This window comes from Heliangelus exortis, chromosome 15, assembly GCF_036169615.1.
Source record: "Heliangelus exortis chromosome 15, bHelExo1.hap1, whole genome shotgun sequence".
Taxonomy (NCBI): Eukaryota; Metazoa; Chordata; class Aves; order Apodiformes; family Trochilidae; genus Heliangelus; species Heliangelus exortis.
This window is the reverse complement of record NC_092436.1, coordinates 9,351,641-9,378,626: the sequence shown is the minus strand read 5'-3', so window position 1 is coordinate 9,378,626 and position 26,986 is coordinate 9,351,641. Positions and strand designations below refer to the sequence as shown.

Below are 26,986 nucleotides of genomic sequence, written 5' to 3'. Positions count from 1 at the left end.
CTGGGGAGCCGGGGCCTGCAGGGAAACGATCCAGAGGAGTGGTGCTGTTTTGGGAAAAGTTTGAAAGATTAAAGAAACTGACTCCATAGTCCAGTCTTGAAGACAAAGATTGACAGTCTGTAGAGCAAAAGTTGAGGTCACGGTCATTTAAAATGCTTTTAGCTTCTTTCTGTTTAAGTTGTTTAGAAAATTAAAATATTCCCCCCCCACCCCCCCATGAGAAGTGGCTGTGAAGAGTTTTTAGAAGTTTGCTAGGGCTTTAAGTCAGTTATCAGGGGTGGGGGGCTGGTCCCTTATTTCTACAATCATGCCTTACCATGTCTCTGGGAGAAAAAAAAAAAAAGTTTTTTTTTAATTTGTATTGTCAGGCCTGATGAATTTTAGGTACAGTGGAAAGAAGTTTGGTTACCGCAGAGGGTGAAATGCAGAAGTTGTCAGAACAGTAGCAGAAACACTCTTGACAAATAGGGGTTTGGGTTTTTTTGGTGGTTTGTTTGTTTGTTGTTTGTTTTGGGGTTGGTTTGTTTGTTTGTGTTTTTCGTTTTGGTCTTTGGGGGTTTTTTTGTGTTTGTTTGTTTGTTGGTTTGATTTTTGTTTTTTTCTTTTTTTTTTTTTTTTCAATAATTCCTCCATCTGTGTCGCACTGCCGGAGGTCACTCAGTCCCCTCTCAGGGTTCAAGGGGCGGATCCCGGACCCACGCTCAGCTCCAGACCCCGCACGGCGGCGGCTGCGGGAATGAGCCCCGCCCCGCCCCGCCCCTGCCTTAAATACCCGCCGCGCGCCTCTCCCATCACGTGACGAGGGAGGACCCCCTCCCCGCCCCCATTGGCCGGCGGGACGGCGGCCTCTGATTGGCTGGCGCGGCCTTTCCCTTCCCCCTCCCTCCCTCCCCCTCCCTCTTCCTTCCCGCCCTCCCCACGTGAGGGGGAAGAGTCACGCGATTTCCGGGAACCCGTCAGGAAGGGACATAAACAAAACAAACCCCGGAGCCGCATGGAGGGTCCGGCCCGGAGCCTGCGGGGCGGCGCCCCCTGCTGAGCCCCGACCGCCCGGTGAGTGCGGGGGAAACCGGCGGGAAGGGGGGGGGAGGGCAGAGCAGCGCGGGGCGTCCCCCGGAGCCCCTCCGCGGGGGAGGTGGTGGCGGTGGCTGCAGGGCCGCTGCCCCGCTGGGCGTCCCGGCGGGGAGGGGGCGGGAGCGCCGGGCAGGGGCTGCGGTGGGGGGGAAGGGGTGTGTCCGCCCGGCTGCGGGCGCCGAGGAGGGGAGGACGAGGACGGTGCCCGGCGGAGAGGAGCGGCGGGAGCTCGCCGTTCCCCTGGCTCCGCCGGGGGGGTGTGGCTGCCGGTGCACGGGGGCTGTCTGGCTGCCGGAGCTCAGCGGTCGGGCCCGCTTGCGGGGGAGGGGGGTTAAGGGGGGGGCGGAGGACAGCGGCGATGTGGCTGGAGGGCGCGGTAAGAGGGGCTGTGCGGGGGACGGAGCGCGGGGTCAGCGTCCCTGCCAGCCTCCATCCCTCGGGAGCAGCCCGAGCTTTTCCGAGGAAAGTGAGTTTCGCAGCGGGCGGAGGGAAGCGAAAGCGCCGTCCTGCCGGTCGTGCCGGTTGTGCGGCTGGAGGGGCTGCGCGGGTACGCGGTGCCGGTGCGTGAGGGCCGGGCAGTCCCTGCGCTCTGCTGCTTTTCGGGCTCGCAGTCGTTTTCTCCCCTTTCGACCTGTTTGAGTGCTTGGCACGGACAGGGATGGACCCGCGGCCGTGGGAGGAGGGGTTCTCTGCCCCGGGAGTGCTGTTCCCAGCGGGGCAGCTGACGTCCCTCGGGAAGGCTGCGGGGCCGCGGGAAGGGGCCCGGCGGGCGGGGGGTCTGCTACAGCGGGGCAGGGCGGCGGGAGGGAGGGACTCTCTGCTCCGGCGCCGCGTTTTATGTAACTGACGGGGAGGTTCACCGGAGAACGGGGAGCAGCCCTGCCTTCCGTAGGGCAGGGGAGGAAGGGGCTGGGGAAGGAGCTTCACCCAGGCTGTTGGGGAGTGTCGGGGGGGGGATGCTCCGGAGGAGGCCGCCCCCCAGCCCCGTCGGGGGCCGCAGGGCGGGGGCGCTGCCTTCCGTAGGGCAGGGGAGCCCTCCGCGCCCTTTCCGCCGCGCAGGGGCCGAGGGGAGAGGCAGACGCGGGTTCCCCATGTCCCGCAGGGGAGCGGGAGCGCCTCGGCCGCGGTGGGGGCGGCCCCGGGGGTCGCGGAGGCGCTGGGGTCCCCTCCGGAGGCAGCGGAGGGGTTTGTTTACATGTCGCCTCACCCTATCTTGAAAGGACCGCTGGGCGGGTGAGCGGCGTGCGCGTTGGCGAATGGGAGCGCGGGTGGGTGCGGAGCCAGCCAGTGAGCGGGCGGGGCGGTGGCGGCTGGGTTAGGCTGCGCTCCGCGCTGGGTGGCGGGGCGGCCATGTTGGTTGGGAGGTGTGTTAGTGGGTCAGGGGAGGGGGTACCGTGTGGGCCGGGGGCTCCCGAACCGGGCGGGGGTTGCTCTCGCCGGGAGCTGCCCCGCGGGGTTGGAGCGGTGCCGCTGGCTGCGGAGGGTGCCCGCAGTCCCGTCCCTCCGGAGAGCCTTGTTTCAGGCCGTCTCTCCCTTCCTGGGGGTCGGGCCGCCGCGGTTCGGAACCGTCCGGGAGCGGGGGGCTTGCAGGGGTGGTCCGGTTCCCCTCTCTGAAGGCAGGGCGAGGGGTGTTCTGCCTCCTGCAGCCAGCCAGTCCCCACAGACCTGTGAATCGGCGGTGACTTCCCCGCAGGAGCTGCCGCCGGGGCTGTCTCTGGCTTGCGGTCTCCCCAGGCGGTTCCCTCGTACCCCCCGGTACCGGGGCAGCTCGCAGAAAGCCTCTGATGGCACCAAGCACCGAAGCCTGGACTTTATTTACCCCCGTCCCGGGGTGTTGTTTCACTGAAGGATGCTGCGATTGGCGGTGGTTTAAGGTCCTGTGTTTGTCCGGTGTTGCTCAGGGCAGCGTCTGATGCAGCCGATCAGATATCAAAGTTAATTTAATAATCAGAATTCACTGTGTCACGCTCCGGTATAAAACCCACTCTTTTTCAGGCTTCCCTATGCTACAGGCTGAACAGTTCCCATCATTCAGCTATGCAAGCTGTAATATTAACTTCCCATTTAAAGTAAGAATAATCTTTATGTTGTTGCCACTTGAGGGTAACTATTTCACATCATGCAATACACAACCTACAAAACAGAATCAGATGCTGATGCCATCTTTCAGATGCTTTTAAAAATATTTTAAAGATTGTAATAAAGTGTTGGGTTAGCCTTTGGCCTAAGGTCACTTAACCAAGTTGTTTCCAAGCGTCCTTATGGAAAGGGTTAATTATCATTGTTATTACTATTACACATAGATTTTGTACTAAGAGTTATAGAGGGGCAGACACAGAGGTGTTACAGAAGCTGTTGATTTTATTGCTGCCAATTTAAATGAGAAGATAATTTCTATAGCAAATATATTCAGTGATTTTTTTTTATTTTTTTTTTTTTTTCAAGTAGGGAAGGTTTCTTGCAGACATAGCAATGTTCAGTGGTAGCACTTTTTAGAGGTGTGCATAGCAACTCAGAGACCTCATACAGTGCTTTGGAGCCAGTAGTTTACCTGAGCAAAGAAAGAATTGTTATGTGCTTGATGGGAGTAGGAACTGATGAGAGAAATGTGCATCAGACATCAAACCACTGAACATTCTTGCTGTGGGTTTGTGTCTTTTTAAATAATGGGAGTGGCAAAAGAGCTTTTTGAAGGGCAAAGGTTTGAAGTCCCTTCAGCCTTAGCAGGAATCAGTTGGGAATATACAGAAGCTTCTGTCCCCCTGATAGACTAAAAATGTGATATAAATAAGTGTGTATATCACTGGTTTAGAGTCCTGTCATTTGCATGTCTGTGCAAGCCTCACGAAATTATTATTTTTTTTAAATAAAAAGTTTGGTAAGGATACTTGGCAATTTATGTGATGTGCTTGAAAGTCAAGCCAAAAGTTTTCTGAAAATCGTAGATTTTGAGGTTTAGACCTTGCTATAGTAATTTTCCTGAGTATATTACAATATTTTTTTAAGTCTTAATGTGGTTGAGCTCTTATGCCCTTTTTTACTTAGTGGAACGTTTCAACTGACTGATACGTGTTTCTGATTTTTTTTTTTTTCCTGGCTTTGAAGTTGCTGCATTGATAACCCATTTCTAACAAATGTGTAAGAAAACATTTTACAGCATGAAGCGTAGAGTAGGTTGTACTGTTCTCTTAATCATAGGAGGGTTTTTTCCTGGAAGCTATGTAATTAAATTTTTTCTTACCCTGAAAGACTTTGCACTGTCTGAAAAAAATATAGAAACAAATGTCATCTAGGGTTATAGAATGTTGCTGGAGATTGTAAACTAGATTTTTGTTTAGTTTTGGTTTTGTTTCTTGTCTTTGCTTCAGAGGCACAAAAAAAAAAAAGTCTTACTGCTAGTTTTCTTCTTGAGCAAAACCTCTCTTCACACTACAGTGGTATTTTATTAAAGTTCTATGCATTTTTTAATTTTAATTATAAAAAGTTTTTAAAAATCAAGTGTCTTAAGGTAGTTTTAATAATTTTAATATGCTGCACATCTCACTCTTGGCACTGGAATAATTTATTCCAGAATGCACAGAAAAGCTGATGCTTCTAGTAGGAATATATTTATTCTGGACACAGTTGTAACAAAATTTGTAGATGCAAGGCATTGTTGGAGGTTTTGATTCAGACAAAGAATACAGTGCTACATTTTGGTAATTTATCAGCTCTTTTACCTGAGGTGTTGCTATCTGTGACTGGAGACCAGAACTTCTGCTTAGTGGTATCCCAGATCTTGAAGTCTCTGTTGTGGGCAAGTTGGACTAGAAAAAAGATGAGCAGAGGAAAAGGAACAGAGGCACTGAAGTAACAATTTCCCTCCCTTGAAGGGAGGAGGCTCAAAGGAAATAAAAGTTTTCCTATCTTGAATTCCTTTGAATGACAGTGCTCCATCAAACTTAGGATCTGGGTGGCCTGAGCAGCTGCTGTTTGCTCTCTAGGACAGAGAAAGCAGGGGGTGTAATGGTTTAGGTGTTTATGCTGGTGTTTTGGTACAAATAGATCACTGAGAAGGTAGAGCTGACTTGGCTCCTGTAGGTGAGCAGCTGGATGACACTGAGGTGGGTGGAAGCAAGCAAAAACCTTTTACAAGCATATTTTTGCTTGCCTGCTTTTTAAAAAAAAACAACCAAACAAGCCAACAGTGTGTTTGTGGTGAGAAAAGTAAAAGAATTTTTTCAAGTCTGGCTACTAATCATGCAGAAAGAAAAAAAAAACCAACCCAAACGAAACTAAGAACATTACACTTAGAATCGAAACTAAGAAAAATGCATTCTGTGCTTGGAGACTCCTGAGCAGAGTATGTTCTGTAATAGGAAACAAATTGGCACAAACTGTGAAAGGAAAAAACATTTCAAGTGTAGGAGAACTTTTTGCATCTCTGACTGCAGTACTTCATAAAAGGTCCAGATACAACAAACAGTGATAGCACATAATGGTTCTTTTAAAATAAGTGGCATGGTTTTTCACACATCCTTTGAAATTCAATGTTTGGCATTTTGAATGTCTTTACCTGGGTTTGTAGGTTTGTGTTAAAAAGCTCTCATGACTTGCTATTTTTTTACCTGCATCAATAATGTAACCTTGTCAAAGTGTGCTGCATGCTGCACAGTCACCATCGTGAAAAGTGTAATTGTTCCTGTAATGCATTTCTAACAGGCATTTAACCACTGTGATAATAAGCACTGTACAATCAACAGAATGCTGTAGCAACGCTGTGCTTTTCAAATTGTGCTAAATGCACTTCTGAATTGAGACAGAAATAACAGTGTCAGTTATAGCTAAGGTATTAATGATTTCTACAGGTGACTGAGGAAGGCTTTCAGAGTTGTCAAGCTGAAAGCTGGTGGTTTAGGTTTCTCTCTTCCAGGGACTTCTTTGGAGATACTGTATTGTCACAGAAGGGTCTTTCAGGAGGCTGGGGTAGTGGCACATGGATGGCAGCTGCCATAAATCTGGATGCTTTGAGTTGAGCTCCTGCCAGTTTAAGTGTGCTGCTGCATCAGTAATGTCATCAGGCTTCCATCAGAGTGCTTGAAGTCCAGTCTTCCCAGGTGTCTTGGGACCACTATTAAACTATTTTAAATACACGTTTTAAAAAAAATAAATTTAAGCGCAGAGGATTTTTATTAGGATTTGTCATTAGGTTAATGAGTTAATAACTCTATAGGACAGGTTTTGGATACTTATTGCTGGCTCGTGGAGATTTTAACCCACATGTATTACACACCCATCCCTCCATCAGTACCCCGAATTTTTAAATGGACACAGCAGTTGCTGAGATGTCTCAGCCTTCCTCATAGCCAAGTGAAGGAGCAAGCCTTCTCCCAGGAGCAGGGGCACAGCTCTGTGGTGATGTGACTCAAGAATCTGCAGACACAGAACCAGCTCTGGGACTGGTTCCTTAATCACCTTAATCTGATTTAACTGCAGGCTGCTGCCAAAAGGAGCTGCACCCTGCCCACTGCCTGGAGCTTTGTATTCCACCTGCGGTTCAGTTGCTGTGAAGCAACTGCAGGGTTTCTCTTCTGTAGCTCTGGATTTGGGGAGGGTGATGTAAGGCATTAATGAAAATTGTCCTAAAGTAGAAATTCTGCAATATTTATCTTCAGTAATTCATATACTGCTGGTCTGGAGCTCTGCCACAATTTTTTTTTTCAGTTAATTCAAATCTATATTAATTATCAATAACCTAACAACTGTACTGTTCTGTGTAACTCTATCTTGAGCTGAGAGAGCCAATAGTGATAAATTCTGTTAAAAATGGGACTTCAGCTGTGGTCCACAAAGTTATTTTCCCTCACAGTGAGTTCAGATCCATATTTATTGTTGATTTATACTATACATCTTCATTTACTGATTCATAAAAAAAAAAAATACTGGTAGTTAAGTGTGAACACAGGAGACTTTTAATGAAGATCTTGCTGGGAAATTTAGAAAACAGTTGGAAGTAGAGTTGCTTTGTTGGGAGCATGGAGCATTGTGCAGCTCCCTGAGGCAGTGTCTTTTCTTTTCTTGGCCTCCCCATGTTTCCTCCCTCCATAGAGCTACAAAGAAAAATCTTCTGTTGTAGAATACTCAAACAGATCTGAAGGGTTTCAAATCACATTTAATTATTAATATTACAATATGTCAAGAATAAAATATGATTCGGGGAACAGTCAGGTTAGCTGATAAAGTGAGTTGACCTGGGATGACACACTGTCATTCTTAAATGTTGCAGTGAGATTATATCTAAAAGATTACTCTAGTCTTTGAGATGGCAGAAGTATTTTGAATGTTTAATGTCTGTTCTGTAAATGATCCAAAACCTGCCTGGTCCTGACACTTTTAAGCTTTGGTTGGTATTGAAATCAGTGACAGATGAAGTTTTGCACCCCCTTCCCTATCTGTGTGTGAATGCCTTAGGGTACCTGTTTTGACAAAAATATAAAAATATAACAATAACCAGTAAAGAAGCAGCAAACATTGCCTTTCCTTCCCTTTTATATCATGCAGTGGCAGAACTTTGCCAGCCTCCCAGGTGGTGGTGGTGTTCTGGTGTTGACCAGAGTATACATCAAAGTATTAATCTGATGTTCTGTTGAAAAACACCTCAATCTCTGCCACTCTCTATGGAAAGAAAGGTACTACTTGGGTGCAGAGTGGTGTTAAAGATGACACCCTTCTCACCTCTTTATTTGCAGATGAGAACATAATTGATTTCTTTTACAGAACAGGCCCTTTCTCCTACATCAAGCCAAGTTGAAAAGTGAACTTATAGTTTGTGGAGCTTTAACAGCATAGGCAGGACTAGTTCTGTGCCATGGCTTTTGCTGGAGGAAGGGAGACAGGAAGTGTTGAGCCATGCTCAACACAAATTTAACTTTAAATGTCACTTGAAGATAAGTAAAAAGTGTTCCCTGGGAGCTGTGGAATAGAAAGAAAACTTTCCCAGGAGGAACTGGCTCCTGTTTGACATGGATCCTACAAGGAGGAGCTTGTTTGGCAGCAGCAGCAGCAGCAGCAGCAGCAGCAGCATGGTTTTCCTGAGAACTTGTGAATGACTGGACTTGTAGTTGGTTTTCTTTATATTCCAGCCACTATTTGAAAAGTAGTATGTTTTTATAAGTGAAGGCTTTTTTGCATAATGTCTATTTTTACCAGAGTCTGATGGTATATGCTGAGTATAATGATGTAGCTGAGATACTCTCTGCAAGTGGGAATAATCACAGGGATGCTGTCATGTGCTGGTGGGAGGAGGGTTCTGAGCTTAGCTGTGCTGTAGGAGAACACTTTTACTTCATTTTTGTTTCTCAAAAAAAAAAGTTAATAAACATAGCCAGAGCAGATTGCAGTTAAGCCTGACCTAGAAGCAATGCTAATTGAAGAATTCTCCTCAAATGAACAAATCCATTTTACCTGATCATGCTGAAAAAATGTGCAAGTATGATGGTTCAGGTTTTTTTTAATTATGCTCCTCTAATGCTGCTTTTTTGTGGGATTTTTTTTGAGATTTCTTGTATAAAGGTAGGGTTCTCACAGGCATGCAAGACAGTAAGAAAACATCATCCTTGAAGACAGTGTAGTTACATTAGATACTAAGGTTTGATAACATGGATGACATTTTATTATTATTTTTGATACATCATTGTTCTTTCTTGCTTCCTGTTACCTATTTCATGAGTCTGTTTTCATACTTTTGGTGTAGATGTAGTTAGTTTGGGCTAAGTTGCTTGCTCTTCCACAGTTCAGCTTTTCCTTATGCTGTTAAAAAATGGGGAATTAAGCAGGATATGAGGCTCATAAAAGCCTTTACATAGACATCTGAAGTAGGAGCACAGCTGTAGAAACTATTAAACTGGTAAAATTACTGATAGATAAATTAGACCAATTTCAACATATGCCCTACTTGAAATGATCAGAGAAGATATTTTATTAGGCAGCTCTGAATTTTTTTTTTTAATTTGTTCTGTTGGAGAAACCTGATTCTTCCCTTCCTCTGCAGCTGGATGGTGAGCACTCTTGTTGTGATCCCTCTACCACTAGATGTTGCTATATGAGTGATAATCTTATCTGATGCTGTCTGGATTCATCTTTTTAGAAATGGGGGAGATACCACTGAAGCAGTATTGCTGCCTAATTCTGAAATCAGTATTTTGAGATGTTTGCCTGAGACATTTTTTGAATTGGCTCTGTTGGTCATAATGGTTCTTTCTCTCTTGTATTCTTCATCTGTCTAAAGAGTTTGTGGTCTCAGTAGTGAGGCAAAAAGGCAACAAAATGTAAATTGGCCAGAAAGGTTTTAGCAGGAACTCTGTTCTGTAGCATCTGGGGCTTTTCATTTGATGAATGATGGTGGGGGAAGAGCTTGGCTATATATTCCAGCATGAAGAATAATCACTTTTCAGGGGAAGTTTCTTTACTTCACTGTGGCTATTTTTTAAGTATTACCTTTTTGGTGAAGGATTACTTACTTCCTTGGGGGGCTTGCTCTTTATTCTACACAGAAGTCAACAAATAGAAGAACTCCATCAGGGTGAGCTGAAGTTATCCTAAGGAAAAGTTTAATTACATGGATTGTGTAAACTCCCTGAGACTGAAGTAAAGCTGGAAAGGAATCTACAAGTGAAAAAAACAAGTTTGGAATTGGATTTGGGGAATCTGGGCTTGGAAATGCCTCAGGTAACTGTTATTATTTTATTTGTGTCTGAAAATAATTTTTCTTCCTCATTTAAAAAAAAAAAAAAAGTAAAAAAAGGCCAGTTTAAGAGCAAATTTGACTGGAGTTAGCAGGGAGAATTTAGAAGATATTAAATGGTGTATATTTTTAGGGTCCCTGTTGTGTCTTTGATGGAAGCTATGTTGCTCCTCATGGTACTGTATTTGTTCACACAGCAACATTCAGCAAAGTTGTCATCCTGATGAGGGTGGATGCCTGGAGAGCAGCCTTTTATTACTGCAGTGATTCACACATCAGCACACTGAATGACTTTCAGCAGCCCAGTGTTTCTCCCTTCCCAGCCCTCAGGGCAAGTGTGTCTAGAAGAGGAGTAGAGGTCTGGAATTAAAAGTAGCAGGAAGCCTTGCTGCCCATTCCCTGCATGCCCAGTCATCCCCCATAATGTTTGTGGTGTTTTGTTTGTTGTTGTTTGGGGTTTTTTTCCCCTCAAAGTTCCACTTAGTTCTTGAGAGATATAACACTCTTAATTTAGTTGTAATAATTCTGCTTCTGTTACAATCTCAGGATGAAGTTTTATGGGTTCTAGTGATGTGTGGGTCCCAAAGCAGTCAATGCTGCTTTAGTACAAAGTGATTTGTAATTGGGTGAAGGCCCCTCCAAGCGTGTAGTGCCTATTGATTACCAGATCTTGCCAGTATTTGCTCTCCTCATCTACAAATGCTAACATATCCCTAAACTTGGCAAATGCATGAGAATTTCAAGCAGACAACAAAAGAATCAATGGGCAGTGCTCTTCAGCTATAAGATGAATGCAGACGTGTCCTTTGATTGAAGAGCTGCATGTTAGCAGCTCTCACAGCATCCTGGGGTTCTGAGAAATGTCATGCTTATCTGTGGAGGGTAAAAACCTTCCAGGTGCAAGGATAGCACAAGTTCAGAACCTTGGATAAAATGGCAATAATCTGTATATTTTGTTGAAGAAAAAAAAATGACTTTTTCTAGCATGCTCCAAATATCAGTATCAATGTTGTTGTAGCCCAGTGTGAGTGGAATGGACCCTCCTTTTGGGGATGCCTTTCGGAGCCACGTGTTTTCAGAGCAGACTCTGATGAGCACAGATCTCTTGGCAAGCAGTTCAGATCCAGACTTCATGTATGAACTGGTAGGTCACCTTTCTGTGTGTGTGCACATAACTTCCTCTCCTCAATTAATACCCTGCCTTCGTGTGGTAATAAAGGAGCATTTGTTCAAGAATGCTGGAAGATCATTCCCTACTGCTAGCCATTGATTAGGGAAGAGCCTAACAGCATGTCCAGCAAATGGTTGAGATGCTTCCTCAGTAGGTGCTTGTAAAAGCTGCCCTTCAGCTGAGACTTGACATGCAGGTCTCAGGCAGAGCTGTGTTGATGTTACGGTGCTTGAGACTTCCTTGCAGTCTGTTCTGTGAAAACAAGTAAGTGCTACTTCCCACAAGCAGAGAATGCAGGTCTAGCAAAAGAAAAGTTGAATCATGCTACTTATACTAGCATTCTTTTGGTGTTTTCCAGCATCAAAGGAGAAAGGTTAGAATGAGTTTTTTCCAGGTACTGGTAAATTTAAGCATATTTGCTTAAGCACACAGCAGAGATTGACCTGGGTTAATGGAGACTAGAACAGGAGACTAGAACAGGCTGCCTGTGATGTCATTCCTATTTTAAATGCATGGATATTGGTGCTAGTCAAGTTCCTGATGACCAGATGAAATATTAGGAGTAGAATCCAGCAGCATTGACCTGTATCCTTAGCAGTCTCTTCAAAAAGATTTGCTGAAGCAGAGAAGCTGGATTTGATTTTCATCCACAAAAGAAGCTTTTAGTTTGAAGTTGAGGGATCTTCATGTATCACTCTTGCACTTCACTAGGACTGAGCTCACCATAGTAAATTAAGTAGAGGACAGAGATTGATACTTTTATGTATTAACTTTTTTAAACTTGTGTTGTTATGCACAGGACAGAGAAATGGACTATCAGCAAAGCTCCAGAGACAACTTACTTTCAATGGAGGACTGCAAAGAACTTGAGAACTTAGAGTCTTTTACAGACATCCTGGACAAAGAAGCTGCTCTCACCTCAAAGTGGGAGCAGTGGGACACCTACTGTGAAGACTTAACTAAGTACACTAAATTAACCAGCTGTGACATCTGGGGAACAAAAGAGGTGGACTACCTGGGCCTTGATGATTTTTCAAGCCCATACCAAGATGAAGAGGTGATAAGCAAAACACCTACGTTGGCTCAGCTTAACAGTGAGGACTCCCAACCTGTTTCTGATTCACTTTATTATCCTGATTTGCTCTTTAGTGTAAAACAAAATCCTTTAAATTCTTTGTTACCTGGCAAAAAAATTGCAACCAGAGCAGCAGCCCCAGTCTGTTCCTCCAAGAACGTTCAGGCAGAAGCACCTTTGTTGGACTGTGTTCAGAAGGCAAGCAAACCTGCAACTCAGCCTGCTTCCAGTACACAAATCATGGTGAAGACCAATGTATACAATAATGAAAAGGTGAACATTCATGTTGAATGTAAAGACTATGTTAAAAAAGCAAAAGTAAAGATCAATGCTTTACCACAGAGCAGACCAGTGCTGAGCCAGACCCACACTGATGCAGCAAAGGAAAACACCTGTTACTGTGGAGCTGTAGCAAAGAGACAAGAAAGAAAAGGAACAGAGTCCCCACATAATCACAGTACACCTCCTGTTTTGCCTTTCAAAGAGACTCAAGAACTGCTCCTTGGTCCACCCCAGGAAACTCCAGGGCTTGTTGTGGGGGAGAGCAGTCTTTCTGCCAGCACATCGGTGTCAGATTCTTCACAGAAAAAAGAAGAGCACAACTATTCTCTTTTTGTAACAGACAGTTTGGGTGAACAGTCGGCCAAAGGAGACCCTGAGGATGATGAGGATGATGAGGATGATATTGAAGATGAGGACCATGATGAAGGATTTGGCAGTGAGCATGAGCTGTCTGAAAATGATGATGAGGAAGAAGATTATGAAGATGATAAAGATGATGACATCAGTGATACTTTCTCAGAACCAGGTACCAGCAATGTTGGGCTTTGTTAACATGTGGAGGTTAATGGATTTGTCTGCCAAGTGGGAAAGAATGCTTTTGAATGCATTTTTGAATAGTTACAGATGAGCAACACTGATCTTAAATTTTGAACTTTATCCCAGATTTTCTAAGTGTTTTGTAAAATGTAATTAATGAAAACTATATGAGGTCACTACTGCCCTGTTTTGTGAAAAACTCTGTAAACTGTGGTCATGCAACAAAAACTGACAGGAAATGTAGCTTGTAGCCTAAGGTCATAGAGCAACTACCTGCAGCTATTGTAATCTTTTTTTGTGGCTTGATGATAGGATGTGCAGGTATTTCTAGTGCTTCAGTAGGCTGCTGCTTGAAATTTATCCAGAGTTTATAAAATCATAGCCTGAGTGAAATAATTTCATAATTACTCAAGTCCTGCTGTAGGTGACGTTTTCCACAGAATCCAAAGAATATCTATCACTGAAACTAATAGAACCATTTCTTGGTGGTTTTCAGCAGTAACACTTAGTGGGTCTTCAAAGGATACTGAATTCCTCTCTTCTGCATGTAGAAATGGAGCCTTAACAACAGAAATAAGAACTAACCTTCACCTAGAAGGTAACAAAGCGGTAACGTTGTGTAAAAATAAAATCTGAAAGGAAAAGGACAGGATTGTGACTAAGTATTAGTTTTACTGTAGAAAACAGCATAATATTCACATTTTATAAATGCTTTGCATTAGAGTCTAAGAATTAAGGTATTCAGACATTTGGCATTATATAACTTGGGGGGGAGAGCAGCTGAAGTTCTGCATTTTTAAAAATGGCAGCTTCCCTAAAGCTTGTGAGTGTTTGCCATAATGACCTCTCAGATTCAATTCTTTTCTCAGTAGATTTCCTGAGTTGGCATTAAACTTGTTAAGCATGATGCCTTTTGCTACATTTACATGTACATAACACATTTTTATTAGCATTTTAAAACCTCTTCCTCCCTTCTGAACTGAACTCCCTCTGCTTTCTGTGGCTTTCAGTAGCTATTACAGCTCGGTAACAATTGCTGTACTGCACAGTACTTTGCAGCCCACGGAGGCACCTTGCACAGAAAGCCTGGTAACACTGAAGAAGAGATGTTGTATTAAAATGCTGGGGTTTCAGTTGGTAGAATTAAAGGAACTGTTTGCCATTTGCTCAAATTTTACTGAGAAGCAATCGCTCTCCACTTCCAGCTGCTACGCTGTGCAGTACAGTAATTGAGGAACTTGGCTTCCACAAGCTTGTTAGAACTTCAGGTGAATTAATACATTCACTTGGAGTATGAGTGTGTGTGTATATATATATATGTATATATATACACATATATATATACAGACTTACGAGTATTAAGAGCTTCATCATGTGTTTTACTTATGTTAGAGGGCAATGTCTCCAGGTATTTAATGGTGTCACTCTTTGTGTTGTTTTTTACAACAATCCAAATACTGTGGATAAAGTTTCTAAACGTAGGAGTGGCACAGGAAGATTTGATAGTACTGAAGCTGAAGTCAGTACTGAAAATTTAGATCAAAGATGTAAGTTTACTGAAAGGACCAAACCCAGTTACTGCTGACCTTCTGATCTATTTTATACACATTATGCTTTTGTTTATTCTTCTTTGTGTTTTTGGAGTGGGTGAAATGCTTCCTTAAACCATTAGTGTTGTCTGAGGAAATACTTACATATACTGAACTTCAGGAACTTGGAGAAATAATTAACTGTGGCTGTCAGGCAAGTTTGGGCAACAGTTTTCATTATGAAACAGATTTTTCAATTTTGGTTGTCAGTAAAGGTAGTTTATGGGAATTATCAGCCCAGGCCTTTTCTAGCAGTTAAACTTATTTTGCCTTTGCTAGTATACTTTACCTATCTCATTTGATAGAAACATTTGTAAGTGACTGCTTCTCTCATCAAGTAGTCAAGAGACTCTAGAAGTGGGAGATGCAACAACTGATTCATTTTTCAATTGTAGTAGAGAAGAAGTAGCTGAAAGGGAAAAGTGCTTGTGGGGGCATGGAGATTGTTCAAAGAAGTTGCACTGCATCTTCTAAGCAGCTGGAGGAAAAAGTCTTACAAATGGTTTGACAGAAGTCAGTATGATTAAATGTTAAAGTGAAGGGCTTTTCTGGGTTTGTTTTGTTTGGTGAGGTTATTTTTGCTTTTAATTTGGTAAGATGCAGAATTCATATCTGTCCTGTTCTCTGTTTTGTTTAATTTATCCCTGGTGAATTTAAACCTAGAATGATAGAAAGGGGTGTGAACACAGATTTTTAAGAGGCACTTGCAAAGGGCTTAAAAGGTAAATACAGGAATCTTTTCAGATTCTTAGAAGTCTGACAAAGAAAGTAAGACTGCTATATGGTCTCGGCTAAAAGGAGAATTCAAGGAAAATAAATGAAGTGCAGAGAAACTCAACTGGTTTGCTGCAACCCCTGAATGTTGTGGACTAGATTAGGACATTGTGCACTCTGTTATTTTATGTAACCTGAAAATGATAGCAGGTCAGTGTTAGAGTTGCAAGGCAGGATGCATTAACTCAACATCATTTAAGTTCCTAAATTAATTATAGTTTAAATCAGCAAACAGGAAGTCTTGATTTTAACCTTGTTGTACATTTGTACACATCAATTCTTAGAGATTTGTTTTCATTGGTTGGCTTCTGTGTAATCATGAAGATGGGCTAAATTTATGCCCATCTGTATAATGAGTTAGGTACCTTGACGTGGTTTTTTACATGGAAAGTAAGTAGGTTTTTTAAGAATATTTTGATACTAATGTGAAACAGCATTTGGGAAATACAAAAGTACAGGTAAAATATTTATGGTATTTAAAAATACACTTAAAGTAAATTGTCATAATAATCTTGGCTATATAAGAAAAACGTTTTATAAAACATGTTTTCATTGTTTGATTTGCCTTTAAAGTACTGTCCTTTCAATAAACTCAGAGTAAATCAGAGAATCAGAGTAAATGAGTTGATTACATGATTAGAAACAGAACTTCAGAACTGTTTTCAACCTTCTGCACACCTAACTTTTATTTACCCTTTGGTTATGAGGTGAGAGATGGACCAAAGCAAGAAGGTTTGTTTTTGTTTTTAAGTGCAAACAGGCTAATTGAATATGGACTGTTTTAAAAAGAAGAAAGTGTTCTTTGTGCTACTGTTAAAAGGTGAAGGAGGGCTCCAGCATATGGAGACAAGGCTTGTTAAGCTTACAGTCCACTCAGTGGTTGGCATTTCTTTAAGCTTCTTGAGTGTATGTGAAGTTTTTAAAATGCTTTTTTAAATTTTTTTTATTTTTAAGAGTAAACTATTATGTAGCATTTTTAGTATAGAAGGTGATACTGTGGTTTGGGTTTGTTTTTTTTTTAACTTCATCGTATTTCCTAAAGCATAATAGGATTTTTAAAACTGTGGTTTGTGCTTACATAATTATGGTATAAATATTAAGGCAAGGTTGATAGTGGCATTACAGTCTCTATGTGAATCAGAACATACCTCTGAGGTACCGTGTTGCTTTAGTGTGGGTCATTCCCCACAGAGGAGGTAAGGGAAGAGATGGTCCATATCCCACCAGTTTAGGTGATCTTCTCTTACCAGCTTTAGGTCGTTGTTCTGACCACAGAGGCCCTTTCTTTTCATCTAATAGGGATGAGGGGTTTGATTTATTTCCCAAAGGTATTCAAACCCCAGGAGGAGCAGGAGTTGGACACAGTGATCCTAATGGGTCCCTTCCGACTCAGATTATTCTGCGATTGAATAATTTTGCTTTTTTTATTAGTCTTTTGCTAATCCATCTTTATTATCTGCTGCTTTTTCCATGCTTTTTGATTAGAGATGAATTAAAATGTGGGGGTGGTTAGGATGTTGTTCCTGCAGATTCATGAAGGAAGTTGTAGTATCACCCTCTGACAGCTGTTGTCTGTCCTTTGCAGTGATGGGGTTGTGAGGGAGAAGAGCAATAGAGCCTGAGGGGTCAGTGAACATAAAGGGGCTTTCAATGCATAATTTGTCTCTTTTCAACTAATGATGCATTTGCTCAATGTCTATCCCTGGATTTAAGGCAAGTACCCAGTAGCAGTTGACACTGAAAACCAAGTCTGATGGATAATGTAAAACAGACCTCATCTGTGGTTTTGCTCTTGACTTGAATACTCAGGCCACTGCTAAAGGGCTAGGAACAGTTTTCTCAGCATTTATATAAACAATGCAATGCATCCTTTTAGGGTATGAAAATGATTCTGTGGAGGATTTAAAAGAAATTACTGCAATATCCTCTCGGAAAAGAGGGAAGCGGAGATACTTCTGGGAGTACAGTGAGCAACTAACACCATCACAGCAAGAAAGAATGCTGAGACCATCCGAGTGGAACAGAGATACCTTACCAAGTAACATGTATCAGAAGAATGGTCTCCATCATGGTAAGAATGGAGCCCTGGTTAGAAATCAATGTGTTTCCTTCTGACACCTTCAGTAGCCAAACTCCCATACTTGCAAGTGCTGAGTTGTGTTTTTGGCCATGAAAAGAAATCATTAAAACATCCTAAGTCCATCACTAAATTAGCAGAGTTCTGCACAGAATTCAAGGAAAGCACAGTGACCATACAGGAGTAACTTTCTGTGTGGTTTCTTCCAGGGGAAGGTGGATGAATTGTTGCTTCCAAGGGTTTTCGTTGGAAACCCCAAGAGTTTGAAATTTTCTCAGTGCAATGCTGTAAGCTTACAGGCTGGGTCACTCAGCTGATGTTTGCTCCTCACAGCTGTTAGTTTCACTCTTGCTTGTGTTAGAAGTAAACTGGAAGTGATCCAAGATGCAGTGCTCCCATTAACTGCAGTGTGAACTAAAGGACAAGCAGGAAGGCAGAGCTGTCTCTTTTTGCTCCTTCCTACCCATATCTCCCACATATCTGGATGAAGCACAGTGAAGCTGTTCCTCTTGTGTGGACAAACTATTTCTTTAAAATACCCTCCTAGAAATGTAAAGCACATGGTCTAATAACTATATTTTATTCCCATAGTTTTTTTATTAGCAATTTGCTATACTGCACAGATGATACATTTCACCCAGAACAAACTTAGGAGTAATGTTTGTTTTCTGGTCGCAGGACCTGTTGGGTAGGCTGCTTCCTTTGATTTTGGTTTGAAGGAGAAAATGAAACCATCTTCCCTGGTTATAATGTTAACATTTCCTTCTAGTTGAAAATGACTGTCTTTAGTATGGCAGATTGCCTTCTGCTAAATAAAAAATTTTTTTGTTATTGCTGTAACCTATAGATTTATTCAGGGAAGAAAACATTTATTTTTTAAAATCCTTAGTTTCGATACCATTATTTAACTTCTGGTGAAATATCAGTACCTAAGGTCCCAACCACAGCCCCTTCTCATGAGGGGTTATACCAATACTTGTTTTGAAACAAAAAACCAAACATGTCTCAGGGTCTCATTCCCACCAGACACTTGGAGAAGCAAGTGACCTGTAAGTCAGGTGTGTGCAAAGGGGGTTTGTACAGTCAAACACTGCATAATATCCAGAAGCTACAGAATATAACACATACAGGATTTTTTTATTTTCATATGTAGAAAGTTACAAATGTCATCTACTACCTCAAATAAATCATGCTAAATTATCAGCTCCCTAATAAATATTTCTGGAGCAGGTTTTGTTAGTTTTATTGGCATTTTCATGCAAGTGTCTAACACCTGGCATTTTTAATAGAAATTTAGAAAATATCATTTCAGTATCAGGCCTTGACACTCTTACTATAGAACTTCAGCAATAACATTCTTTAGGAATGTAATGAACTTAAGTATGCCAGAGGGTATGCCAGCTGAACACCTGAGTTAGCAAGTTACAGTTGGGGCAAAACAGTGGGGTTTGAACTTATGGCACACATTTTTCAGTACAGTTGTGTGTACAATGTAGCCTGGCCCAGCACTATTTGCTCTTATCTGATCTGGATATAATTTGAATTGTACAAAGCAGTTTGTCTGGAAATGCTCTTCCTATTGTGAAAGGCTGAAGAGATCACATGATTCCAGTCCATTCTCTGGAAATGAACAAAGGAACTTAAACTGCGCCCCAAAAAATACATTTTTAAGAACATTTTTTTCTCAGGTTTGTGTGTGTGTATTGTCACTTCCCAACCCAGTTTTCTGCATATTTAAAACAGGAAAATACGCAGCAAAGAAGTCACGGAGGACTGATGTAGAAGACCTGACTCCCAACCCCAGAAAACTTTTACAGATTGGTAACGAGCTGAGGAAGCTGAATAAGGTGATCAGTGACCTGACGCCTGTCAGTGAACTTCCCTTAACTGCCAGACCGAGGTCAAGAAAAGAAAAAAACAAGCTGGCTTCCAGGTATATGTTAGATAGTGCTACATGGATTAATACATTTGGATTATAAGAGCTGTACAGTTAAGATCTAACTCACTTTGCCTCCAGGATCCTTCTTTGTGGTATCAGTTCCTGCAGTGGGCTAATTGCCAGTTTATGAAAAGCAGGGCAGCCAGCACTTTGGAGGTGTAGTGTTTGCCTGTTGCCTAGATGATGGGTGTATTTCCACTGGAAGGTGTCTTACTTAGCTGCTGCAAGGCAAATGATTGATGCAGTGGTAAAAGGCACAAGTGGGAAATGGAAGCAAGAGTAGGTAGCAGAAAGCTTTCAGTGAAGGTGAGTGAGTAGATGGATGGTTTTGTACCTTACAGCACTGGGAGTATTGGTTGATAAGTTTGTGTGACAAGCAAACAGATGCTCTTAGTATTCTGGAATTCCTGTTCTAATTCTTCCCCTCTTCTTGCTATAGGGCTTGTAGACTAAAAAAGAAAGCCCAGTATGAAGCCAATAAAGTAAAACTCTGGGGTCTCAACACGGAATATGGTAAATACAACTCTTCACATCTTCATTTTTCTTTTGTTCAGATGAGTCTGTGCCTGGGTCATACCTGGCAGCTTATAGAGAAAGCAGAGTTGGTACAAACCAAACAATTTTGTTAGTACAAAAACAGTCTACTCCATAAAGTATATAAATTGGGTTACCTGCAGTGTTGAGCTACTTTACAGATGTAAATTATGTATATATATATGCACGTAAAGTAAATATTGCAATAGTTTTTACAGATGTAAACTGTTACATCTATATTTTACAGTAGGTGTGATGTGACACTTCTGACACGTACAGATAACAGCGTGTGGAAAACTGTGGACCTCTCTTGCTCCAGGGGGAATGTGCTGTAAATCTAAACCAGTTTTTTACTTTGCAGATAATTTACTGTATGTGATCAACTCCATTAAACAAGAAATAGTTAATCGGGTGCAGGTACCTAAAGAAGACAGAGGAGTCAACATGGAACAGAAGTTGAACGTGCTTATTAAAGACACTCTTGGTAAGCAGCAAGCTCAATGTGTTTGCATGTATGTGAAGAAACTTCTGTGATACATTAGATTGCAAACAATTTCTGGAATAGAGAGAAGAGAAAGAAATGCTTCCTAATTTCAGTTGCTTGTGCCTTTTGGTTGATTACTTGGCAAAGTGTTCATTGGCTTTGTGTTATTGACAGGAACGTGTAAATATGTGCAATGATTAGTAACCTTGCAGCACATTTTCTTACCCTCCTTTTTAGGACTACCTGTAGCTGGACAGACATCAGAATTTGTGAATCAAGTTTTAGAGAAAACTGCAGAAGGAGACCCCACCGGTGGCCTTGTAGGGCTACGAATACCAATGTCAAAAGTTTAAGACCAGACATCAGCTGTTCTTCTCCATAATATTCTACCTGTGTTGTCAAGTATTTTCATTGTAAATTGCATTCTGGTCTGCATGTCAGTTTAGCATTATGTAAACACTTAAAATTAGGTTCCATTGTTTTTAAATAACAACCTAGTGAAACAAATCAAAGCATAACATGAAAGGCTTAATAGCATTTTTGGAGCATAAAGAAGGTAGTTTCATACCTGCTTTAAACATAAATACAGAGATGAGAATTCTTTTTAAAATAATCTAGGACCAGAATATATCACTTTCGCTTTAGAAGCAAAAACCTGGTTTTGCTAGTAAAAATTTTTAGTGTATGTCAGACATTGTGACAGGTTTATGCTCCAAGTAAAATAAGAGGAAGCAATTTCTTTTGGTAACGTTGTCAATTTGGGGAGGTTTTTTTGTTTTGGTTTGGCTTTTTGGGCTTTGGGGTTTTTTTGTTTGTTTGTTTTGTTCTGGTTTTGGTGTTTGGTTTTTGTTTTTTTTAATAATGGGATTTTCTTTTGTTGTTCTTAAAAAACAGTAACCTTTCTTTGCAACCATTAACTTGTACATAGCACACATGGCACTAGAGCTAGTGTGCCTGTAAGACTTTAATTTTCTGAGCTTAATATAGTATTTAAATGTCTGTGCAAGCAAGAGAAAAAAGTATATTCTTTGTGCCTTGTATTTTGGGGGGAGAGCTATCAGTATAAGCTGGTAAAGTTTTGAATGAAGAAAACCCTGAGGGGAAAAACCAAGATGTATAGATGATAAGATTAGGTTTTAATGTATTTGTTCCAGCTCTTAAATTTTTTGAATGTATATAGGAATATGTTGAAAATGTAGATATATGCCACAGAGTCTATGTATTGTATAAAAGATGGCTCTAGAAAACTCAATTTCGGTACTTTGGCCGGAAGAAAACAAATACTTGCACATTAATGCGATTGTTTATTTTTGTACCAAAGACAAATGCAACTGATATGGCGAACTGCCAGTCTAAGTAAAGTTTTGCACAGCTTATATGATACTGTACTGAATGTAAAAACAAATGAAAAAAGAAAAAAAAAAAAAAAAAAAAAGAAAAAAAAATTAAAGGTCAGGGTTAGGGATCTTACTGAACTGTGAATTTTTCTGTTTGGGTCCAATTATCTACAGAAGGAGCATTCATACATAACAATGTTATTTTGCTGTTCTTGTAGTTCACTTCCATGGTAGATAAGTTGGTGGCCGTCTCGGAGTCTTTAAATCTTTTTTCTCTGCACTTACTGTAGGAGATTTTAATATATTTGGATTTTAGTAAGCTATTGGTAAAATAGTTTTCAACTTTGAGAATTTAAAAAAAAAAATATTTAGCTTGTTGTAGTATACTTCCACCAAACAACCAAAATAAAATTATTTTTATTGTAATGTGTATATATGTAAAGAGAAAAAAGAGCTACAGATATCTAATTCCTTAGTTGCCACTTTTCCAGTTGATGTATTATTATGCATGTGATGTTTCCAAGGATCAACACAGGCTTCAAACAAAACAAAACAAAATTTATAGACTTTTATATTTTTGTACAGGTATTTCGAAACTAGCTTCTTCAAACTTATATGTGACTTATTCTTGTTAATTCAGTAGTTTCTATGATTGAGGAATATTAACACACAGTTCTTATTTGCTCTTCTGCTAATAAGAGTTGGCTTTGTAGTCAGTGTTAACGTACAGATTAAAAGCTTTAGCCTTTGATGAGAAAGTCCTTTATCTCAAGGCAAGATCATTCTCTGGTTTCATGGACCCCCCACCCCATTTTTCTCCCTGTTCTTTCTCTCCCTATTTAAAGATGACAAAACACTGTTTACTGAAAATAGAAATACCAAATATTTTCAAATGTAGCTGCTGAAAAAAAAAAAAAATGCAAAAGTCCATGAAGGCTTTCTCCCCACTCCCTTTGGGGAATTTCTCCATTTCTAGTTTGTCTAAGTTTGTTTGTACTGTGATTCCTTTTTGTTTATAAGTAGATTATTTTTATAATACAAATTTGGATATAAAAAGAAAGTCTGAATCAGTAAAAGTGCAGTAAGAGTGGCTGATGAAAGTGGCAGTCCTGCCACGTGCTTGTGAGTGTGTACACAGCCTCCTGTGTATCTAAATATTTTGGAAGACTCAAAAGGGAGGAGGAGGCCAAAATACCACTACTGAGCTGTACAGAAAGGCTTTCCTACAAGAGACTGAACAAACATCCAGGGCAATTTAGGCAAAACTGTGTAAATCTACTTAAGACTTGCAAAATCTGAGTGGAATGTGGGTATTTTTGTTTCAGGTGTTCTTGTTGTTAGGGTGAGGTGAGAGTTGGCTGCTGCTTCACACGCTGGGTCTGATATATTCCCATAGTAATTATTTTGCCAACGTTGCAGTTATTTGGGGATGTTTGTGACCCATAAAACCCTGACAAAGAATGTCTCTTGTGAAGTTCAGGCCATGTCTGTACCAAGATTTGAATACTGTTGTTCCTTTCAGAGGAATGGTGTGGATGCACTGCTCAGATAGGAGAGGTCCTTATCCAAACTGTGTAGGCAAGGCTGAACATTAAGAGAGCAGTTTTGCAATGAGGTGAAAACTTCAGTGACAAATTAAACTGACATGGTATTGAAAAGCCCCCTTTTTTCTGCTCAGAAATACCAGGCAAATGTAACTTTATAGCTTTTTATTTTTGTCTGAAAACCAGAATATGATTTTGGTCTAGCATTTCAAAGTAGACTCTGAATCTTTGAATTCCATACCCTTGCATTTCAGTGTTTTCTATGTATTATTTTAAGTTAAAGCTTTTAAATAGTTGAGCTTTTTAATGTTGACACTTTATTTTGTACCTATTTATATGTATGTATATCTTAGAAAAGCACTTTGTTTAAAAAAAAAAAAAAAGAAAAAAAAGAAAAAAAAAAAAGGAAAAAAAAAAAAAAGAAACTGTGTTTTATATGATTCCTGCCACTTGCTGCTAACTCTGGGCTGGTCAGAATGCTGCAGCGATACTTGATATAAATAAAACCTGGCAGTAAAATGTAGAGTAAAGATGAGACCTTTTGCTGGTTTAACTTTATCATAAAGGTGACATAGGCAAGCTGTGCAGCTTTACATTTTAACCAGGGGACTCTGTGGCATTTAAACCGTCTAGAAATGGTTGTACTTTAATGCCAGTAACAATCTGCTTCCTCTAGTGTCGTTAAAATATATACATTTAGTGTATACTTATCACAAACAGAAATCTTATAAGGGTATAAAACCAACAAATGTACATGTTCTGTTTTTTGGCAATTGTGGCATGCATTTTTGGATGATCTTTAGAGAAGACCATTTTCTAAAGATTTTCAGTGTTCATACATGGTATGTGGATCTTAATGAAGTCCTGGATTTCTTTGTTTGTTTTTGAGTGTAGGCATTGTGAATATTCACTTCTAATCCTATATCCAAAAACAATTATACATTTTTGATTTAATACAAACAAAAGCTCTTCCTTTTTTCTGATACACTGGACTCTCTGCAGTTTGTTTCCATATTAAAAGCATGCTGTCATAACTGCTCTTGTTGAGATCTCATCAGTCTGAACTTAGGTGCCACACTTTGAATTGATGGACTGCTTGTTCTACTGTACCATGTATGATTCTTGTCCTTTCCTACTTCCTTCATGACAGATGATGATGTGGCTTTATATTGTGCCTTACTTGTACATCTAGAACTAAATGTTTTTCATTCCCTCTGAACTCTTCGAACCTACCCCTTCTGAAATTGAGTCAGAACTGATGAAAGCATCCTGGAGAAAGTCTGAATAGATCTGATTTCCGTTCCTCTTAGTTGTAGTCCTTTTGTATTTATATGGAAGACTAGTTTTTGAATGGCCTTGCAAAATGTGGGGGTGCTCATGAAGGGTGTTTTTAGCCCTAAACCCCTTTTGCTAACGCTTCCCTTTTATGGTTTATTGAACGCATTTACTGATACTTGGAGAGTACTTTTTTTGGGTGAGAGAGACTTATTACTAAAGCTATGTTTACGTGTGGATGAGCTGGACTTTCTTATACCAGTTGAAATCATTGTGATTTAACGAAGTTGCATTGCTGTAATGCTGATGTGAGAGTCAGGCTCACCTGTGTTCAGTTTCTAATTCTTTGTAGATAGACTTCTTTCCATACTAAGAGGGCCAGGAAAAAGTTTGTTAGTTTTTTTTTTTTAAAAAAAAAACACCAAAACAAACAAACCTAAAATGGAGAAGCGTCTTTTAACTTCCCTAAAAGCAACCAGCCACTTCTGAAGTATACTGGTGTCAGTTTTGATTTTATTTTGAAAAGATCCCCCCAAATATTTATCTGATACTTGCCTTCGTTAACAAAACAGCTTAGTCACAAAGTATAAAGACTGGATGTGCTTTTCTTTTCCGTAAATAATTTAAACATAGCTATTTTTTTAAGGCTCTAAAAGGCTTTATCAGGAGACTTTCAAAGGGTTGTATACAAGTTGCCTTCAGCAGAAATAGCAAATGCAATTCTGTTCCTCAAACACGCTTGCTAGTCTTCCTGAGATTCTGTTGAGGCATAACCCAATTATGTACCATGAATGTTGGGATTTGTGTTTGGCCTTGAGACCTGAATTTCAAGAATGCATCTAATCATGATTTTATTTTCCTTTTAAGTTGGAGGCTTCAGTTGGAGTCATCTAGTTAGGTGTGCTGCTATATGTGGTCTTGGCTTATTGACACAGCCTTGCACACAGCTGAGGTTTATATTTTTTACCCCAGGATCGTGTGAAGTACATTTCAAACAGTTACTGCTGCAGTGACTGATTCTTCTTGTAACTGTATTAAGGGCATTACGATGTTGAGACAACACCACTCTTGAGTATCTCCCAATATAAGTTGGGATTCTTAAACGTCATTAATGAGAGATGGCACTTTTAGGTTATATCATCTTTGCAGCATACAGAAATGTCCCTCTGTTTCTACAATTTACATTTCACAATAGGCCATGTTTTTCCCCCAATGCTTCTAGCATGATAAGGTGTGTGTGTGCACTGAATTATAATCCTCAGCCTCTTAGACATTCATGAACTTCCACAAGAGCAAATACTGACTATGCATTTGTCTTTCCAATGAACTGTATAGCTAAATGTGGAGATAGTTATTTTAAGCCACACCTTTTTTTTTTCTCTTTGCTTTTTTCTTTTACTTTATTTTTACTTTTTTCTTCATTTTTCTTCTTTTTTTTTCCTCTTCCCCCTTCTTTCTTTCTTCCTCCTTCTTTCTTTCTTCCCCCTTCTTTCTTTCTTCCCCCTTCTTTCTTTCTTCCCCCTTCTTTCTTTCTTCCCCCTTCTTTCTTTCTTCCCCCTTCTTTCTTTCTTCCCCCTTCTTTCTTTCTTCCCCCTTCTTTCTTTCTTTCCCCTTCTTTCTTTCTTTCCCCTTCTTTCTTTCTTTCCCCTTCTTTCTTTCTTTCCCCTTCTTTCTTTCTTTCCCCTTCTTTCTTTTCATTAAAAAAACCCTGTGTTTAGAGTTTTTCTTGAGTTAGGAATCTCTCATTGTCTGGTTATCTCTGGAAGTCAAATTTGGATTAATTAGCTAGCTACTGTAAGGGAAGCTTCTGGATTGGATTTTCTATTGTCAAAACCACACTCCAGCTTATCAAGATTTCCTGATTCAGAAACAGAACCTAGTTGTAGCACTTAATTTTATTAATCTGTCTTGTCATTATGAATATTCATACATTCTGATTTGAATCATCTATCTTCTCAGAAAATCACATCCAAGTAAAACTTACTGCTCAGTATTTGTGGTTGGATGAACTCTTCAGGCTGATGGCACATGCAGATGTAGGTGGCTGACAGGCAAAAAAAAAAAAAAAAAGGCATTTTTAACAAAACATGGCATCCTGTTCTGCTTGAGGTCATGATTGTAATGCTGTCCTTGATATTCTGTAATCAACTTCCAACTGGAGCTCAGAAAAACTTAATGAAAGTCTTGTCTCTGTTAGAAAATAAATTTACCTTGTTAAAAGCATGATCTGTTAAGAGTTGCAATGTTTAATGTTGGTTAATAGTTGTGCAGTTACTATTTTTTTGAAGAGAGGCACAATTAAACTATTGACTTTGTTTACTCTGTCACCCTTGATCCCTAGCACTTCTATTCAGATACAAATTCATCAATGTATGCAACATCCCTTTGTAATTTAAAATAAAAATTGTGGAGGAAATACATCTCAAATCCTTGTTATGTGTGGAGGAGGGATAGCGAATGGTGTGGAAATGCCCTCGGTGTCCTGATACATGAAGTTATTCCCCACCCCAGTGCTCATCCCCAGAGCTGTTCTGGGAGGCTGTGGGGTCAGCAGGGCGGGACCATCAGCTCC

The 26,986-nt window shown here is 40.7% G+C and overlaps 1 protein-coding gene across 5 annotated transcripts; it reads left to right on the top strand.

Moving 5' to 3' along the window:
• The first annotated feature begins 927 nt into the window (after nucleotides 1-927).
• Nucleotides 928-26,834, top strand: CREBRF (CREB3 regulatory factor). Of its 5 annotated transcripts, none has more exons than XM_071758512.1 (10): nucleotides 928-1,053; nucleotides 9,606-9,780; nucleotides 10,815-10,940; nucleotides 11,767-12,850; nucleotides 13,361-13,459; nucleotides 17,101-17,295; nucleotides 19,045-19,234; nucleotides 19,680-19,753; nucleotides 20,136-20,258; nucleotides 20,496-26,834. In XM_071758512.1, the coding sequence occupies exons 2-10, from the start codon at nucleotides 9,772-9,774 to the stop codon at nucleotides 20,609-20,611; spliced, it is 2,016 nt and encodes a 671-aa protein (XP_071614613.1). In that variant the 5' UTR covers nucleotides 928-1,053; nucleotides 9,606-9,771; the 3' UTR covers nucleotides 20,612-26,834. The 5 variants fall into 5 exon arrangements, with proteins under 5 accessions (XP_071614613.1, XP_071614611.1, XP_071614614.1 ...); XM_071758510.1 differs by having other exon boundaries at nucleotides 13,358-13,459; XM_071758511.1 differs by lacking the exon at nucleotides 928-1,053 and adding an exon at nucleotides 1,441-1,540 and having other exon boundaries at nucleotides 13,358-13,459.
• Nucleotides 26,835-26,986: the final 152 nt, after the last annotated feature.

Bases quoted from the DNA above. Each gene is read 5' to 3' on its own strand.
- CREBRF (XM_071758510.1), top strand. The intron at 12,851-13,357 runs GTACCAGCAATG...GGTGGTTTTCAG, and splicing joins TGATACTTTCTCAGAACCAG to CAGTAACACTTAGTGGGTCT. The intron at 13,460-17,100 runs GTAACAAAGCGG...GCATCCTTTTAG, and splicing joins AACTAACCTTCACCTAGAAG to GGTATGAAAATGATTCTGTG.